General features: G+C 48.3%; 1 protein-coding gene and 1 long non-coding RNA gene across 2 annotated transcripts in view; one reads left to right on the top strand and one right to left on the bottom strand.

Annotated features, from left to right (window-relative positions):
- Positions 1-3,740: 3,740 nt before the first annotated feature.
- The window catches only part of LOC104364465 (IgGFc-binding protein), a 35,337-nt gene continuing 19,414 nt past the window's right edge, over positions 3,741-19,663 (top strand). The window contains exons 1-8 of the mRNA XM_042797189.1: positions 3,741-4,166; positions 10,035-10,088; positions 13,027-14,250; positions 14,342-14,676; positions 14,949-15,519; positions 16,505-17,106; positions 17,566-18,133; positions 18,828-19,414. Coding sequence (XP_042653123.1) covers positions 3,857-4,166; positions 10,035-10,088; positions 13,027-14,250; positions 14,342-14,676; positions 14,949-15,519; positions 16,505-17,106; positions 17,566-18,133; positions 18,828-19,414 — 4,251 coding nt within the window. The 5' untranslated portion in view covers positions 3,741-3,856. The remainder of the gene's footprint in view (positions 4,167-10,034; positions 10,089-13,026; positions 14,251-14,341; positions 14,677-14,948; positions 15,520-16,504; positions 17,107-17,565; positions 18,134-18,827; positions 19,415-19,663) is intronic.
- Positions 6,773-7,880, bottom strand: LOC122153850. Its single transcript, XR_006165698.1, has 3 exons — positions 7,648-7,880; positions 6,929-6,987; positions 6,773-6,784 (listed from the first exon to the last, which is right to left on the bottom strand). It is a non-coding gene; the product is annotated as an uncharacterized LOC122153850 (long non-coding RNA).

The following is a 19,663-nucleotide window of genomic DNA, read 5'->3' on the forward strand; positions in this document are numbered from 1 at the left end:
AAAAAAAAAAAAAGTCTGGATTGCTAAATAAGGATTTTTTTTTTTTTTTTTCTGGGAAGGTTGGAATTACGCCAGAATTACAAGTGGGGGCGAGGGGTATGAAATGGGTGGGACTCTTTTTTTACAGAAATGGGGTGCATTAATGGGCAAAAAAAATTTTAAAAATTGGAAAAATGGGAGTGGGGTGAGGCAGTGGGGTTTTTTTTTGAAAAAAACACAGTTTTGGGGGACAACGAATAGGGCCAAAGTGGGGGGGGGGGGGGGGGGGGGGGAAGTTGGGCGGGGAGCGTGTGTCATGTCAGAGCGTGTTGCGGGTGCGATGTTTTTGGGGGTGTTTGTGCCAAGTTGTGTGGGTCATGTCGTGTTGTGGGGGTGACATTTTGGGGGGGTTGTGGGCAATGTTGTGTGTCACGTGTTGTGTGGGTGTGTGTTGCGAGTCCATTATTTTTGGGGGTGTTTGTGCTAAATTGTGTGTCGTGCACTCCATGTGCGTGTTCTGTGCGTGACAGGGTGTCAGTGCATGTCGCGTGTGGGCTGTCATGTCAGAGCATGTTGCAGGGGGTGTTTTTGGGGGGGCGTTTGTGCCAAGTTGTGTGTTGTGTCATGTCGGAGCGTGTGGTGGGTACAATATTTTGAAGCCCGTGTGCAAAGTTGTGCGCGCTGTGTGCATGCGTGTTGTGGGTCCCGTGATTCTGGGGTTGTTTGTGCCAAGTTGTGTGTTGTGTGTTCTGTGCGGTGTGCGTTGTGACGTGTCAGAGCGTGTCGTGGGGGGTTGTGCGTGTTGAGATGTGTCAGAGCGTGTTGCGGGTGCAACACTTTTGGGGCGTTTGTGCTAAGTTGTGTGTGTCGTGTCGTGTCGTGTCAGAGCATGTTGTGGGGGCAACAATTTGGGGGGCTGTGGGCAAAGTTGCGTGTCACGTGTGTGTTGTGCGCATGTGTGTTGTGGGTCCAATGTTTTTGGGGGTGTTCATGCCAAGTTGTATGTTGTGTGTTCTGTGCATGTGCGTTGTGACGTGTCAGAGTGTGTTGCGGGTGCGATGTTTTTGGGCGTGTTTGTGCCAAGTTGTGTGTGTCGTGTTGTGTCGGAGCATGTTGTGGGGGCGACATTTTGGGGGGCTCTGTGCAAAGTTGCGTGTCACGTGTGTGTTGTGGGTCCAATGTTTTTGGGGGTGTTTGTGCCAAGTTGTGTGTGTTGTGTCGTGTTGTGTTGCAGCATGTTGTGGGGGCCACATTTTGGGGGGTGTGTGTGCAAAGTTGCGTGTCGTGTGTGTGTTGTGCATGTGTGTGTTGTGGGTCCAATGTTTTTGGGGGTGTTTGTGCCAAGTTGTATGTTGTGTGTTCTGTGCGTGGGCGTTGTGACGTCTCAGAGCGTGTTGCGGGTGCGATGGTTTTGGGGGTTTTTGTTTCAAGTTGTGTGTCATGTTCCATATGTTGCGTGTGTGTGTGGAGGGGTGTGTTACATGTGCTGTGGGTCATGTGTGCATTACGGGGCATTTGTTGTCTGTTGCGTGCGAGTGGTGTGTTGTGGGTGTGGAGTGTTGTGGCTGTGGTGGTTTTGTGCAGCACCACGCGTGTTCTGTGTCCAGTGCGCACGCCGTGCGTGCGTTGCGTTGTGTGCAAGCGTGTTGTGTGTCTGCACGCACACCTCGGGGTGGGGGGTGTTGTGTGTAGGCGTGTTGTGCATTGGCGTGTTGTGTGCACCTGGTGTGTGTTGAGCGTGGTGTCCCGTTGCACGCATGTGTCGTGTTGTGCGCACACGTGTTGCACACACCTTCTGCGTGTTGAGCGTTGCACTGCACGCACGAGTTGCGTGTCACCCGCGTGTGTGCGCTCCTGGCCTGATGGCTGGCTTGTGTTGCACACGTGTGGCGTTGCACGCGTGTGTTGTGTGTTGTGCACGTGTGTGCACACCTAGTCTGTTGGCTGCCCCTGTCGTGTTGCACACACGTTGTGAGACGTGCAAATGTGTGCTGGGCACGCCTAGGGGCAGTGTTGCACCGGTGTTTGTGTGTCGTGCACGTGTGCACACCTCCTGTGTGTCGACTGCTGTGTCGCACACACGTCCTGTTGCACGTGTGTGCTGTGTACATGTGTGCGCACTCGCTGTGTGTTGTGTTGTGCTGCACCGCGGCGCGTTGTGCACACGAGCGTGTCCTGTGCACACGGGTTGTGCTGTGCACGCTGGCGTGTTCTGCCCGTGCCGAGTCATGAGCACGTGTGTCATTCACGTGTTGCATGCTGTGCCCACCGGTGTGTTGCGTGTTGCGTGTTTGTGCTCATTTCCATGCGCAAAACCACTTTCTCTTTAGGGAATAAAATTCCTCTTTAAGGAAAAAAAAAAAAATCTCAATTTGTGGTTTTTTAGGTGATTTTTTTCCCGTCAAAGTTGGATTTTTCGCCAAAATTAGTCACTTGGGCTCTTGGTACAATCCTGACCTCACATCCCTGCAGGAAAATGCCCATAAACAGGGAAAATCCAGGATTATTACAGATAAAATGAGCCCAGAGCATTTGGAAATATTTTTTTGGCATTTTCGGCAAAAAAGGAGGGAAAAAAAAAAAAAAAAAGTTGCATGACAGAGAGTACAAGAAATCATTAATTTGTGCACAGTGTGCAAAAAATCATAAATTTGTGCTTGTAGAGGGCAAAAAAAAAAGATAAATTTATGCACACAGAAGGTAAAAATTATAACTTTGTGCACATAGTGCAAAGAAAATCAAAATCATACAGAGTGAAAAATCATAAATGTTTGCACGTAGAATGCAACAAAGTCAAATTCATGCACACACACACAAAAATAAATTTGTGCACACAGAGGGCAAAAAATAATAAATTTGGACAAAGAAAGTAAAAAATCATAAGTTTGTGCATGCAGGATGCAAAAAAATCTTAAATTTGTACACCTAGAGTGAAAAAATCTAAAGCTCACACACACAGAAGGGCAAAGAAATCATAAATATGAGTGAAAAAAATAATAAATGCCTCCACAGACAGCAATAAATCATAAATTCATGCACACAGGCATGAAAAAAATCATACATGCATGCAGAGGGGCATAAAAAATCATACATTCGTGGCCATAGAGAGCAAAAACCCACAAATTTATGAAGACACAAGCAAAAAAAATCATGCATTTATTCTCACAGAAGGCAGAAAGTCATAAATGCATGCATAGTGTATAAAAAAAAATGTAAATTCATGTGCACTGATGGCGATAAAACACAAATTTATGTACAGACACAAAAAGCTCCTATATTTGTGTATGCAGAGGGCAAAAAAATTATAAATTTTTGCACGTAGAGTGCGAAAAGCCATAATTTAATGCACAAAGAGGCCAAAAAGTGATGAATTCTGGCACATCTTGTCTAAAACGTGTGAGAAATGAAGAAGACGCGGGAGCACGATGTCTCAGCTGCGGTTTTATTGGTCTGGTGGAGGTTGGCACATCCCGCTGGGTGACCTTGACCTACGTGTGTGACGGGGCAACCGGGACGGGGACAACTGGGATGGGGACAACGGGGACGGGGTTGGTTCTTCTGCTCCAGGCACCCTGATTTATCTGCCAGAAGAAACCAAGGACTCAAGAGAAGGAAACATTTTTCCAAGCAATTCTCAATTCTCCCTTTTTTTCCTCTAGGTTTTTCACCCCCAAAACTCAACTTACAACCAGCAGTCGTTGGCGGCCTTGGGCACCTCAGTGGGGACCCCCGTCACCTTGAAGTCATCCACCTGGAAGACCCAACGCCCCGGGACGTTGACGTTGGAGGTCATGGTGATGTTGATGATGGCTTCGGTCTGGGACCCGGGGATGTTGTAGAAGTTGGTGTCATCTCCGCTGTTGAAGCCGGCCTGAAAATGGGGCCAAAATGGAGGATTTGGAGGGTTAACCTCACCCAGGGTGTGGGGCAACCTCCTCCCGGTGGTGGGGGTGTCTCCAGAAAAACGTTACGGGCCAACCTCCGGTCCTCAGTCAACCTGGCATTGTCCTCCCCAGAAATGTTATGGGCCTGTCCACAACCTTCATCATTGTTATCCCCAGCAGATGTTACGGGACGACCTTCTACCATGAGCAAATGTGGTGTTTTCCCCCCAAAAACCATTGTGGGTCGACCTCCAAACTTCATCATCGTTGTTCCCGGAAGATGGGATGGGACAACTTCCTACCGTGAGTGAACCTGGTGTTTTCCCCCAAAAAATGTTGCGGGCCACCATCCTACCATTGGCGCTGTTGTCTCCCCACAATGGTTCAAGCCAACTTCCAGTCTTGGATGAACCGGGTATTGTCCCCCCAAAAATCTCATGGGCCAACCTATCTTTGGTATCACCTTCTACAAAAAATATCATGGGCCCAAGTCCTACCTTCAGTGTTGTTTTCCCCCCAAAACGTTGTGGGCCAAAGTCCTACCTTCGGCAAATCTTGGGTTTTCCCCTCAAAAAATATTGCTGGGCAATTTCTCCCCTCCCTTCCTCCCATTTCCCTCAGGTTTTTCCTTCAGCCCCACGACGTACATGGGCTGGGGTGCCTCCGAGACCTGTTTCGGGGTCACCGTCGCTCGCCGTCCCCGTAGTCCACTGGATATCCCAATAGTTGAGGATGATGAAGGACGTCTTGGTGTTGGTGGTCAGGATGGCTTGGAAGGTGTTGCCCTGAAAAAAGGAAGGGGGAGATGATACCGTCAGGGGTGGGATGAGCAGGTAGGGGTGGGATTTAGCCCTCAGGGCTGCACGCGGGTGCAGATTCCTCCCCCAGAGCTGTGCAAGGAAGCCATCTTGGTGACACATGGCCCATCCAAACTGGTCTTTTGGTGTCTACCTTCAGATGAGCCCTTTTGGTGCTCTACCACAACCTCTTTCTCTGCACGAGGTGGCCAGAGGAAGAGTGTAGTAGACAAGCTGGATTTCCACACAGTAAAAAAATACCAATAAAATTAATCAGGGAGTAAAGGTTTGGATGTGGCACCTTCGTGTCAGCACCTAGGGATAGTTGAGGAGCTCTATGGGGTTTTGCGAACCCATCCAGGGCTGGCAGGGGGGATGCTCACCTCAAATGTCATGACGGCGCATGAATGGGTGGCAAAGACCAATAGATGGGTCGTGAAGGCCAACGAATGAGTCGTGAAGGCCGAGAATGGAATGTGAAGGCCAAGGAGGAGGTCACGAAGGCCATCCAATAGAGCGTCAGGCCAACAAACGGGTCATGAGAGCAGCAGATAGGTTGCAAAAGCCAATGAGTGGGTTGCAAAGGTCAACGAAGGGAACGTAAAGCCAACAAAAGGGTTGTGGGTCCAACAGGTGATGATGGATTTGAGGCCCCGTGATTTGCTTTGCTCTCCAAAACACATTTGCCTGTGGCCACGGGCTCGTCTCTGCACCGAGTCAGGGTGGGATAAATCAGTTTTCACGTGTGTGACCTTATCTGGCCTCCAAGTCATGGCTGTGGACCTTACCTTATTGGAGGTAGAGCCGTAGTAGGCCACGTGGTCCCAGGTGGCCACGAAAGCCCATGTGGCCGTGTAGGGAATATCGGGGAAATATTTGTTGATGCTTTTGGTGATGCGTGCCAGCAGCATCGGGTCGGTGGTCTCTCGGTAGAAGACGTCCCCTCCCAGAACATTGTTCACGTCCCCCCAGTACGGGGCCACGAAGGAGCGTCCATCAGCCAGGGGGAAGGGGTCGGGGGTGTATTGGCGGACTGGGGTGTCGAAGGAAATCACACCGTTGTTGTTCACCTACAAAAGATGCCAGGTCAATGCCAAGGTGGTGGTGGTGGCAACTTAGGTTGGTTTTCAACGCCTTGACTCGGCTGTGGTAGCCTGGAGACGGACACGAGACCTAGATGGGGTCTTACCACCAACTTCTGCGTCTCTACGACCATATTGGAGATGTTTAGGTCACAGTTGCATCTACAGCTCCATCAAAATGAGGGGGGTGGTGGGATATAACACCCTAAATTTGGCCACAGACCTCCCACCCACTGCTCCAGAAGGGTGTAGATCTCCTCCCAAGACCTACCAACCACACGAGGATGCTTGGATGCCCCCCCCCAAAAAACCCTCATATTAAGGTGACCAGGTCAATCCCATGGACAGGTAGATTTTGTTGGGGGGGCAAGTGCCAAAATGGACTGGGAAAGGGAGCCAAGAAAAAAAGGTGGGAAATTGGAAAAATGGAGAGACACGCAAGGGCGACGTCGAATTTTGGCTCACGTACGTAAAGGCTTTGGTACTCTTTGCTGTAGAAGGTGAAGGGCACAGTGAGGGAGACCTTCTTCGAAGTCCCATCATCGAGTTTGGGGTTCTTATGGTCGCCCTGGTCCGGACCATAGGGGTAGAGCAAGGATCCTGCAGGAAGGAAGAGGCTGAGGTATTGGGGAACCCCCCCCTCCCAGCCCCTCCCAACTTCATGCGTTTTGGGGTGAAGCCCGCCAGATTTGGGATTCCCGAGGTTAAATGGGACCTGTGCTCCAGCTTCCCGAAAATGGAGTTGCTTTCTCGTGGGCGTTCCAGCAGCTTGGGGTGAAACTGGGGCTGAAGGGAACTGCCCCACGGGAATCATGGGGGGGGACACGCAGATTTGGGAGCAAACAGGGCAAAAATAGAACATCTGGTTTCCGCATACCCCAAAATGTAGCTGGGAGGAAGCTCTGCTGCCTTCCCACTTCCCAAACTAAAGCAGGAACAACCCCGTTTTGGGTGGAAATACCGTCTATTAACACAACACACACACACCACACGCCCAAATACCCACCTTCTTCTTGCGCTGGTTGGACATTCATCACAGCTCCTGGGGAAGAGACGGGGAGGGGAAATATTAACCTGGGAGCAACCATCACCCAGGACATTTTCATCCAGCAGCATTCTCAGAAGATAATTGTTTGGTTTTTGTTGTTTTTTTTTTGTTTTGTTGTTTTTTTTTTTTTTAACCTACCTAACATCAGGAGTAGGGAAGTGAAGAAGGGCTTCATCCCACCAAAATCATAAAAAAACCTGCAAAAATTAAAAAACGAAACAAATGGATGCTCTGGAGGTGAAAAGTTTCCCTTTAAAATACCAGCCATCCTCTTTCCCTGCCGTTTTTTTTTCCCCATTGCGTGGTGGATATGGATTATTTTGCCCGTTTTTTTAAAAATAATTGCATGACTAGGCAAGCTTTTATTTTTCTTACTGACCGAGAGTTGAGAAAAAACAGGTTTCCTGAGTGTATTTTAACCCTTTAGTCATCCCTTTTTGCACCACCCTAAGGACTGAGCCCAGGGGTCCTGCTTATGAGAATCACCCACCGGAGCAAGGCTGGGTATAAATTGGAGGAGTTTTGGTGAAAAACAAAACAACATTAAAAAACCCCCAAACCTAACACCTGGGTGTTTTCCTGGCTGGGAAAAGAGAAACTGAGGCAGGATGGAGAATGCCCAATGGGAATGGGGTGATCTGATCAGCACCCATGGGCGTATTTTGCAAAACAAACTCCAGCTCCAGAGCAGCCCAACGGCACCGGGTGCTTTTTGGGGAGTGTTTCCGCTCAATTTGTGCAGGTTGAAGCCCTTTGGAGAGAGAGGGCAGCTGCTGGAATTCGTGCGATTTCAGTGATTTAAAGAGAGAGGGTTTAAGGGAGTGATGGACGCTTGCAGTGGAAATAAAATCTCTTACCTCGGGATCTGGCCGCGTCCTGATTTCCCGAGGGAAAAGCGAGACGAGGAGAGAAGAGGCACCGACACGAGCTCGGCCACCGAGAAATGGGGTTTCTGTCTCATCCTACCCCTCTTTTTAACACTCAGCCCTCCTGGCTCCCTCCACCACGAGAAAAAAAAAAAAAAAAAAGCAATGTAAATGCAGTGGAATCTGCCAATTTTCTGCCTGTCAAAGCAGCACGGATCCACAGTCCTGCCGGGGTCTCTCGGAGGGGGGAGGATTTTAGGACATGGGAGACCTTTGGCTCCTCCTGATGTTTTTTGAATTCTAGATAAGGCTTTGGCAAGGAGACGCTGGGTGGGTTTCCAGTTCTCGGGAATTCCCATAAGGGATTTTTTTTCTAATTAAACGTCAGGGGAAAAAAAAAAAAAAAAACAAAACAAACAAAAAACCAAAACAAAACTACAACAAAAAACAAAACAAAACAAAACAAAAAAAAAAAAGAAAAAAAAAGCAAACAAAAAAAAACCCCAAAAAACAGTTGACACACCACCACCCCTGGAGGGAGCGAGAACAAGGGGTCACTGAGCAAAAACGTGCTGTGCGTGCATAATTTCCAGCAGTTTGATGAAATTTTGGGGGCGGGTTGGGCAGATGTCAGGGGTGGGGGGAAGAGCGAGAGGCCTGGGGAGGTGCGAGGGGACAGCCGGGGCCGCTGTGCGGGCAGCAGGATTTGTTCGCCCAAAGGCCTTTGCGATCGCGAAATAAAAGCAAGATGAAAGGCTGTCAGCAGGGAGGGCTGTGGGTCCTGCACCCATCGCAGCCTCCTCTGTGGGTCCTGCACCCATTGCAGCGTCTTCTGTGGGTCCTGCACCCATTGCAACATCCTCTGTGGGTCCAGCACCCATCACAACATCCTCTGAAGGTCCAGCACCCATCACAACGGCCCCTGTGGGTCCTGCACCCCTTGCACCATCCCCCATGGACCCTGCACCTATTGCACCATCCCCCATGAACCCTACACCCATTGCACCATCTCCTCTGGACCCCGCAGCTCTTGCACCATCTCCCGTGGACCCCGCACCCCTTGCAATATCCCCTGCAGATCCTGCACCCATCACAACGTCCCCCGTTGATCCCGTGCCTATTGCACCATCCCCTATGGACCCTGAACCCATCGTTCTGCCTCCTGCAGATCCTGCACCCACCACCAAGTCCACAGCGGATTTTTTTTTTTTTTTTTTTTTGCTTTTGCAAGGGAAACAGGGCAGGTGAAGGAAACCAGCTGCACATTTTCATGTCCTGGCTCCGCCACTTGGGCCAGAAACTCCAATTCTCGGGAACTCCAAGAGCAGTTTTGCAACCTGACCTCCTCGGGCCGTGCCAAGACCCAGCAGCCCCTACCCCATCCCCTTCCACAAGATTCTGCTGAATCGGCTGAAATCGGCCTGTTTCAGAGCCAGTTCCTTCTCCTGCTTCTCCTGTGAAGCTCTGCCAGGAGATTCTCAGGAAAATACAGATAAGCCCCATCTGGTTATAAAAAGGGAGATTTTGGGACCATCCCTGCGTGTTTTTTTCATCCATCTTCATACATCCATGGGCTTCGGGGAGAGGAAAGAGAGACGCTGAGGCAGAAAGGAGCCGGCGGGTAAGTGGTGTGGGATTGAGGTTTTATTTTGCCTTTTTTTTCTTTTTTTTTGCATTTTGCCTTGTCCTGTCCGGGTGTGAGCCCGGGTGGGCGCCACCTGAACAAAAGCAAAATGGTGTCGGTGACGTCTCCGCTCACCACACGGGAGCCCCAGGTGGGTTAAATTGACTGCAAAACTATATAAAACGCAGATTTTATTTTTTTCTTCCTCGTAAGGCCAGGTAGACCTGGTTTTGATGGAACCCGTTCCATAAATCCCCATTGGGCACCACGGCCTGGGTGTTAACCCCCACAGATGTTGAGTGACGATGGGGGACCAGCAGCTCTGAGAGCAAGGTGGGAGGAAGGCTCGGCCTTGCTATTTGGCCCCTTTTCGACCCAACTTTTGGTGATTTGAGGGGGCAGATTTCATCCTTGGGAGGCTTTGTGGAAGATTACCGGGAGGGTTTGATGGGAAGGGTGGGAGACCTTCGAGGTGGCGTCAGGAGGGGGTTTGGGGATTGTTGGGTTGGAGGAGGTGGCGAAGGGGTGACGCTGGGCCGAGGGGGTCGAGTAAGATTCAGCCCCAACCCAAAACGAGTTGCAAGAGGTTTCCACGGGGCCGAAAAAAGCCTTTTGGGACAATTTTGGGGCCAAGAGGGGATGCTGGAGACACCTGGGGCGCCTGTGAGCCCCAGCTGATCCCTGAGTGGCCTTTTTTTTTCGCAAAAAGAAAGCATTTTCATGGGGTTTGGTCGTTGTTTGTTTTCTTTCCCAGCGATGGCGACGAGCAGGACGCGGTGGCTCCCAATCTGCCTGGCGCTCTTCTGTGGTGAGCAGCAACCCAACCCCATTTCCTCCCCCCTCCTCCAAAAAATCGAATTTCCTGGGGTTAGGGATTATTTTAGGACTTTCTTCTGCAGCAAAAAGTCCTTATTCTCGGTTTCTTTATTTTTCAGAAAATCTGCCTTATTCCCTCATTTTCCCACAGCGAAAAGATCTTATTACGTCTTTGCCTCTTTACCAAAAATCTCTCACCCCCTGATTTTTTTTTTTTCACCAGAGTCCTTATCAGCAGCTTGCCTTTTTTTTTTTTTTTTTTTTTTGTTTAGCAGAGCCCTTATCACCTTTTTTCCCCCAGGAAAAAAAAAAAAAAAAAAGTCCTTATTTCCTCATTTTTTAAAGAAAATACTCTTGTTCCCTGTTTGCTGTGTGGGTTTCTTGAGGTAAAAAAAAAATAAAATATATATATATATATTACCGATTTCTTTTTTTTTAATCAGATAAAATAGCCGTTATACACAGAGGCTTTCTTTTAGGGTGACAAAAAGGCCTTATTGCCCCGCTTTTTTTTTAAAGAAAACTCCCTTTTATCACTTTTTATTTTAAGAAAAAAGTCCTTATTCCTTATTTACATGTGTAGTTACTTATCTGGTTCGTTTTTATCCTAGGAAAAAGTCTTTATTCCCTGTTTCTTTCAGAAAAAAAGCCCTTGCCATTTGTCTGTCTTTTCCACACCAAAAAGTCGTCACTATCTGTTTTCTTTCACTCAAATGCCCCTTTACCAGTAAATGCCCATTACCAGTTCTTTTTCACTAAAAAGCCCTTAATACCTTCCCCCCCTTCCCCCCCCCCCCCCCCCCCCCAGAAAAAAAAAGCCCTAATCACCATTTCCTTCTAGGAAAAAGATTTTATCACTTTAAAAAAACACAACAACCTGTTATTTCACTAACCTTCACCATCACCTGTTTATTTTTCAGAAAAAAACCCCTCTTACTAGCTACTTTTCTTTCAGAAAAAAAAGCCCTTATTACCTGGTTTTTTTTTCCAGAAAATTCTCATTATTCCCTGTTTTTCACCAAAGTGCCCTTTTCCCTTGCTTTTTCTAAGGAAAAAAAAAAAAAGCAAAACAAAACTCAAATTCCTGGTTTTACCAAAAAAGCCCTTATTACCTCTCTTTTTTTCTATAAAAAACCTTATCACCTGGCGTTTTTAGGGTTTTTGGGGTTGGGTTTTTTGTTAGCTAAAAGATCTCATCACCTCTTTAGGACTTTTTTCCCAATAGAAGCCCTGATTTCCTGTTTTTTTTTTTTTTTCACCAAAAAGTCCGTATTAGCTGTTTGCTCTTGAGCATAAAGTTCTTATTCCCATGTTTGTGGGATTCTTTTTTTTTAAGAAAAAAACATGTTCCCCTTGGTTTTGGTGTTTAAAAAAAAAAAAAAATTCTCACCTGTTCATGATACAAAATGCCATTTTTCCCTGTTGTTTGGGGGTTTTTATTATTAAAAAAAAAAAAAAAAAAAAAGCCTATATTACCTGTTTGGTTTGTATTTTTTTTTCCCTTTAAGAAGAAAATAGTTCATTTTAATCTGGTTTGGATTGAGGGCGGTGTCAAGAAAAAACCCTTAGTCCCTCATGGGTTTATAGCATTAAAAAACCTGTAATACCTGGGGGGTGTGTGTGTGTGTGTGTGTGTGGTATTTGGAGTTTCTTTCCCCCAGGAAACCAAACCAAACCAAACCACCTTATTATCTGTTTTATCAGAGAAAAATAAAAAAGCCTTATCACTTGTTCTTTATGCACACACACAAAAAAAATCCTATCACCTGTTTCTCACCAAAACCCTATTATCAGGTTTTTTTTTTTTTTCCTTTTCCTTTCAGAAAAAGCCCTTATTACTCACATTTTTTAAGAAAAGCCCTTAATTTTTTTTTTCTTGTTAACATCCACACACCTGGGTGGGTTTTTTTCTTAAAAAAGAAAGAAGAAAAATTTTAAAAGGCCTTATTACTTCTTTTTATTGTTTTTGTTTTTGTTTTTTTTTTTTAAAGAAAAATCCTTCCTACTTAGGAGGTTTTCATCAAGAAGTCTTTAAAACCAGCTTTGTTACCAACAAAATTCTATTATTCCTTCTATTTTCAGAAAAAGCCCATATTCCCCATTTTTTTCCAGCAAAAGATTCCTATTCTTATTTCCCGCCGCAACAAAAGTTCTTAGTTTTTTAAGACTGTGAGTTTCTGCAGCAAAAAAAAAGACCTATTTCCAGTGAAGTTTTTTTCAGGATTTTCTACTGCAATTTCTGCATCCCCAAAAACCTTTCTCTTTTTGTTTTTTCCTTCACAACTTTGTGCAGGTTTCTTCTAAAAATGCTCTTATACCTGATTTTTATTTTTCCAGCCTTTCTATTAGAATTTCTGCAATAAACCCCTTCTGTTATGTGCTTTAAAAAAAAACAACAAACAAACAAAAGAAACCCACAAAAAAAAGGACAAAACAAAAACCCCCAAACTCCAAAATTTCTATTGCAATTTCTGCAGCAAAAAGCTTTTCTTTCCCATTTTTATTTTTCAAGCCTTTCTAACCGCATGTTTCAGCAAGAAAAAAACCCATATTTATTCCTTAATTTCTAATTTTCATAAACTTCTACTGCAATTTTTGCAGGAAAATTTATTTCCTCATTTCTTCGAGCTTTCTACTGTGTGTTTCTGTGGAAAAAAAAAAAGGTGTTATTCCCTATTTTTTTCAGAACATTCTGCAGCTTTTTTTTTTCAACCAAACACCCTCATTCCTTGTTTGTTGCAGAACTTCGTGTTGCAAGTTTCTGCACCAAAAAAGAAGCAGCCTTATTTCTCAATTTTTAATTTTTTTTTTTTACAATAGAATTTTTACAGTAGAAATTACTGTCATTTCTGCAGCTGACAACAACAAAAAAAATAAAACAACAAAGACAAAAATCACCAAAAAAACACCATTTTCCCTGCTTTTCCCAGGTCTTTCCACCGCATCTTTCCGTGGCAAGGAATTCTTCACCGTCTTCCTGCAGAATTACGATGAATTCAGCCACCCCGACATCCACCTCCTCCTTACGGCTTACTTCAACTCCACCAAGGTGACGGTGAGAGCGCACGGCGGCACCTTCGCCAACAGCGTCATCCTTGGCAAAGACCAGTCGGTTTCTCTAGAGATCCCAGGCGACATGGAACTTGTCGGCAGCCAGATTTCGGATAAAGCCGTCTTGATTCAGTCCACCGAGGAGATCTCCGTGGTCTTCATCAGCTCCAAACGTCACACTGCGGGTGCCACCACCGTTTTGCCTGTGGATAAGTTGGGCAACAAATATTACGTGGTGACTCCAGAGGACATCAACCACGACTACTTGAAGGAGTTTGTTGTCGTGGCCGGGAAGTCACCGGCCACCGTTTCCATCAAGGTCTTGGGCAAGTTTTATTACGGAGGGAGGCATTACTTCCCTGGGTCCACCCTCCGCGTCTTCTTGGACCCCTACCACAGCTTCCAACTGCAAAGCAGAGATGATTTGTCCGGCACTAAGATCGTATCGGACAACAACGTGGCGGTCTTCAGTGGACACAGCTGTGTGAAGGTGAACGCAGGTTGCGATTATGTGGTTGAGCAGCTTCTGCCTGTCAGCGCGTGGGGGAAAACCTACATTGTCCCGCCCATCCCCTTGCAGACGAACATTGACTTTGTCTATGTTGTGGCAGACACAAAAGCCTCCCTGACCTACAACAGGGGTAATTCGGCTGCGACTGAAGACATTGAGGCCGAGGGGGTCCACAAGTTCGAGATGAGTGCCAATTTGCCTCTTCACCTGAGCTCGTCGGCTGCGATTCAGGTGGTTTTCTTCTTCACCGGTGCCAAGAAGAACCTGAAGGGCAAAGACCCCTTCCTACTCAACATCCCACCCGTCTCTGCCTACTGCACGTCCTACCGAGTCAGTAGTCCGTCTGGCTATGACAACTACATGAGCCTCATCTCCCGTAATGCGGACACCAGCACCATCACCCTCAACCAGAAGGTGGAGGGAACCATAGCTTGGCAAGCGATTCCCGGCACAGACTTCTCCTGGGCCCCCATCACCATGAACCAACCAGCAGAAATCCAGACCATTGAGCACGAGCATTCGCCCTTCGGGCTCCTGGTCTTTGGCTTCCGATATTATGTCGGTTATGGCTTCGCCGGTCTTTGTGCCACACGTAAGTAGGGCCAACACGTGGTTGCACCTTGCCGAAGGCGGGGTCTTCTCCATGGTCGCCGTTCATGGGGTTTTTTTCCCTTTTTCACCAGCTTCTAATCTGCTTTCCTGTGAAGACCTGGGATGCAAGGACAACTGCAGGGGGTCAGATGAGCAACCCGCATGCATGCAAGAAACCTTCTCAACCTGCTGGGTCTCCGGCGATCCCCACTACAAAACCTTTGATGGGAAAACCTTTGATTTCATGGGCACGTGCACCTACACCTTGACCAAGACCTGTGATTCCGATTCGACCCTGCCTGTCTTCAGAGTCGAGGCCAAAAACGAACACAGGGCTAACCAAAAAGTCTCCTGCATTGGCTCCCTGATCATCCGTGTCTACGACATCACTATCACTGTGGTCAGGGCCGAGAACGGGATCGTGAGGGTATGCAAAAGAAAATAATTATAAAATCCAAAGCAATGTTACGATATTTAATTGGAATAACACAATTAATGATGATCTTAAGGGACTTTTCCAGCCTAAACACTTCTATAATTTGCCACACACGAGTCGGTGATGCTACTGCACGGTCATCTCTTGCAAGAAGACATCTCTAAGCTAAAAACCTCAATTTTTTGCCCAATGCTTGATATTATTTGTTTGGTTTTCATGTTTTGTTTTTGGTTTTTTTGTTTTTTTTTTTTTTTCTCTTCCAGGTAAACAACCATCGCTCCCACCTCCCCATTTCCCTTGCCCAAGGGAAACTCCGCCTGCAGCAGCGGGGTAAGTCCGTGCTGATTCAAACCGACTTCAGGCTGAAGATCTTCTACGACTGGGACAACCACGTGGTGGTGAAGCTCCCCAGTACGCTCTCCGGCAAAGTGTGTGGGTTGTGTGGCAACAGCAACGGCAACCCCCAGGATGATTCCTTCATGTCTGATGGCAACCTGGCGGAGAACGCTGTGGAGCTGGGCCGGAGCTGGAAGGTGGCCAACGAGAGCCATCATTGCTGGGACACCTGCAACGGCGACTGTGGACGTTGCCAATGGGGTGAGGAGGCGAAATACAAGGGGGAGACGTCGTGCGGGTTGCTCACCCAACACCCAGGGCCCTTTGAGCGCTGCCACGCCACCATCAACCCTGACATCTACCTGAAAAACTGCATCTATGATCTCTGTGTGAACGACGGGGTCCACGTCATGCTATGCAAAGCGCTCAAAGCCTACGCAGATGACTGCCAGGAGGAGGGAATCACCATTTCTGACTGGAGGACACTGGCACGTTGTCGTGAGTAGCTCCTGGTTGGCAGAAAATCCTCCTGTTGGGTGGGCAGGGCGCTGTGACTTTAATTACGGTGCGTGTAATTAAGGGGTGATGGGATGGGAATGAGCAGAAAATAGGAATTAAATGGAAATTGCATCAACGGCGAGGTTTGATTCTCCTTTGCGCTCTTCATCTCCCTAGCCAGGTGAGGCCGGGTTGTATTGAATTAGGCTGCACAAAGGCAGGCCCAAAAGGGCTGTGGATCCCAAGCGAGGTCTGGAAAAGGTTATTGCAGTAAGTCCAAGCAGAAAGGTCCATGCAGACTCCATGGAGACTTTAGAAAGCCTGTGTAGAAAGTCCGGAAAGTCCATGCAGAAAGTCTGTGTAGAAACTCCAGAAAGTCCAAGTCCCAAAAGTCCAAGCAGAAAGTCTAGGTAGAAACTCCAGAAAGTCCAAGTCCCAGAATTCCAAGCAGAAAGTCCATCAAATCTGTGCAGACTCCCAAAATTCTCTGCTGAAAGTCCTGAAAGTCCATTCGGAAGGTCCAGAACATCCTTTGAGACTGAAAAGTCTCGCCTGAAAGTCCATGCAGGCTCCAGAATCATGTGCATGTGGAAGGTCCGGTGAGTCCACGGAGACTCCCAAAAGTCCATGTGGATAGTCCAGGAAGTCCATGCAGACTCCAGAAAGTACATCCAGAAGGTCCGTGCAGAAGATCTAGAAAGCCCATGAAAGTTTTCTTACCACTTTGCTGCACTTTCTTACGGTCAAGGAGCATCATCTCCACCATGACCATGGCGTCCCATCCCACTGTGACCACGGTGTCCCATCCCACTGTCACCATGGCATCCCATCCCACCGTGACCACGGTGCCCCATCCCACCGTGACTACAGTGTCCCATCCCACCGTGACCACGGTGTCCCATCCCACCATCACCACAGCGTCCCATCCCACCGTGACCATGGTGTCCCATCCCACCGTGACCATGGTGTCCTGTCTCTTTACCAGCTCTCTCCTGCCCGAAGAACAGCAATTACACCGCGTGTGGCACTGCCTGCCCCACCACCTGCAACACCGCCGCGATGCCCACTGACTGCGATGCCTCGGCCTGCGTGGAGACCTGCCAGTGCCACGAGGGCTTCGTGCTCGATGCCAACAAGTGCGTCCCCCAGGATGAGTGTGGCTGCGTCTTCGAGGGCCGCCTTCACGGCCTCCACGAGGAGTTCTGGGGCGACAGCACCTGCACCAAACGCTGCGTCTGCGACGAGGACCACCAAAGGGCCATATGCCAGTGGACCAGCTGCCATGCCGGGGAAGAGTGCCGGGTGGAGGACGGCATCCAGGGTTGTTATCCCAAGGCCTACGGGACCTGTGCGGCGGTTGGTGCCACCCACTACGAGAGCTTCGATGGTGGGAAGTTCATCTTCCAGGGCACGTGCATGTACCAGTTGGCTGGGTTGTGCAAGAAGAGAAAAGATCTGGTGGACTTCCAGGTGCTGGTGCAAAACGGGCGCCATGACAATGAACGTCTGTCCTCCATCGCTCTTGTGATGGTCAAAGTCTACGGCAAAAACATTGTAATCAGCCAGGAACACCCCAACAAAATCATGGTGAGTTTAGCAAATGTTTCTTTATCTAATCTCTATGTTCTTCACTTTCTGCTCCTCACCCCAACCTCCTTGGCCCATTTATTCTCTTCCACCTGCACTCCTCTGTAGGTTTTTTTCTGTATTGGGTAATGCTGAGTATTTGTCTCCAACCACGCAGCTGAGGTCCAAAGATACCAGGTCTGTCCCACGTTAATCAAGATAATATTTAACTGCCTAAATATAAGGATCACCACCTGAAGCAGAAGATTGGTGCGTGGTATAGGCTGTGGAGCCTCAGGCACTGTTCCCCTCTAAGTTGGTGGGCATCTATATTTGGGGCAGATGATTAAATCTCAAAAGTCTTCGTCTACATAATTTGGGTGCTTTGGCTGGAGATCAAGTTGCAGGTGGTGTGAAAACACAATTTGCCTTTACTGTTGGATAAAAATGTTGGGTTTTTTCCTTTGCTTTTGTCCCCAGATCAATGATCAGTTGGCTAATCTACCATATCATGGTGGAGATAGGAAGATCTTCATCTACAGAGGTGGGCAGGAAGCGGTGGTAGAGACCGACTTTGGCCTCACTGTCACCTATGACTGGCAAAGCCAAGTCACTGTCACAGTGCCCAGAACTTACGCAAACACACTGTGTGGCCTCTGTGGGAACTTCAACGGGAATGCAGGCGATGAGATGATGATGAAGAACGGCCAAGTGACAGCAAACCCAGACACCTTGGGGCACAGCTGGAAGGTGATGGACGTCCCGGGTTGCGTGGAGCTGTCAAAGGCGGAATGTCCTGCCATGGAGGCGGCTCTGCAGCACCAGAAGGCCTCAAAGATGGCTTGTGGGATCATGCTGCAAGTGGATGGACCCTTCGGAGCTTGCCATCATCATGTGGATGCCAGCAAATACTTCCAAAGCTGCGTGCATGAATTTTGCCTCTTCCCGGACCGGGAGGGGGTGATATGCCCAATCATCACCCGCTACGCCTCTGCCTGCCAGGCCGCTGGTGTGATCATCGGGAGATGGAGGACGAACAATTTCTGCAGTGAGTTGGGCTAATTGGAGGGGGTTTTTTGCTTCGTGAGGGGTCACGAGCATCAAAGGGAACCCCAATCCTGGGCCAAACCCATGTGGGGACAAACCAGAGGTGGGAATCATCTCACTCAGTGGTTCTTTATCCTGTCCAACGTCCGGGCTGGTCCCATCATCTCTGTTTACAGCCAATGCCCAGAAACAAAGCCTTCCGGGGAACAAGATGTCTCATCCGTCTATGACGGATTGAAGAATTTAGCCCCAATAAGCACCAATTTCTTTGCATTGGCTAAAACATGAGTGAGGGCTAATTGTCTGCATCACTTAGAGGGCAAATCACATGAGATGCACCAAAGCTACCTAAATTAGGGGAGAGTGACCAGACCTGGATGTTGACTGGGGACCCAACGTGGGAGCGATTCTGTTGCTTGAGGGAATGTTTCCTCTATGATAATGGGGAAAACCAGGTAATTCAGGGGCCTAAAATCGCCACCTCAGAAGTGTTGAAATGTCCCTTATGGACACCCCTTCCCTCATCATGTCCACAGTGGGGAAGAGAAGAGGTTGAACCATGAAGCATTTGGGTAAAAAAAAAATAACCAACTGGTGAACCTCGTCACCAGGCACCGTGTCCCTAATTGCAGGAAAATTGCAGGATCCGGCCTGTAATTTCCTTGCTCCTAACGAATCTCCTTGTCTTGTGGCAGGTATTTCATGTCCTGCAAACAGCCACTACGAGATCTGCTCCCAGAGCTGCAGCCACATCTGCAGCAGCATCTACACCCCAATAAAATGCTCACAGCAGTGCAGGGAGGGCTGCGTGTGCAACAAAGGCTTCGTGCTCAGCGGCGACGAGTGCGTCCCCATGTCGCAGTGCGGGTGCCTCAAACAGGACTTCTACTACAAGGCAGGGGAGACCTTCTATCCCACCAAGCAGGAGGAATGCCAGTGCCAGGCTGGCGGCACCGTGGCCTGCCAAAAAATTTCTTGCCCCGAAGGCAGCGAAGGCAAAGTCATCGATGGTGTCTTCCAATGCCAACCTGTGATGCCTAGGGCCTGCATGGCCACAGGCGACCGCAGCTATTTATCCTTTGATGGGATGGCCTTCAACATCCCGGGCACCTGCTCCTACATTCTCACCGAGACCTGCTCTGGGGACAACGTCAAACCATTTATTGTGAAAATCGAGAAGGAACCCCGGCAGAAGAGGAAGGTCTCCGGCATCCAAGCATTGTCCGTTGAAGTCTACGGGTTCACGGTGACCTTGACACGAAGCAAGAGAGGAGTTGTCATGGTAAGGCTGTTATTTTGTGCTCCACCTCTTTCTGGGGACAAACGTGCTGGGGACAAAGTCTACGGGCTCATGTGGACTTGGCCATGAGGCCGGAGGGACACAGCTGCAGTAGATCCACACGTGGTGGTCCACCTCTTTTAGGGTGCAACATGTTGGCTTCAAAGTCTATGGGTTCATGTTGGCCTCTAAACGAGGCAAGAGAGGGAACCAACCATGATGGTAAGTCTGTGCTTTGTGGTCCACCTCTGA

The sequence above is a fragment of the Tyto alba genome, unplaced genomic scaffold, assembly GCF_018691265.1.
Source record: "Tyto alba isolate M040663 unplaced genomic scaffold, T.alba_DEE_v4.0 Super-Scaffold_24, whole genome shotgun sequence".
Classification (NCBI taxonomy): Eukaryota; Metazoa; Chordata; class Aves; order Strigiformes; family Tytonidae; genus Tyto; species Tyto alba.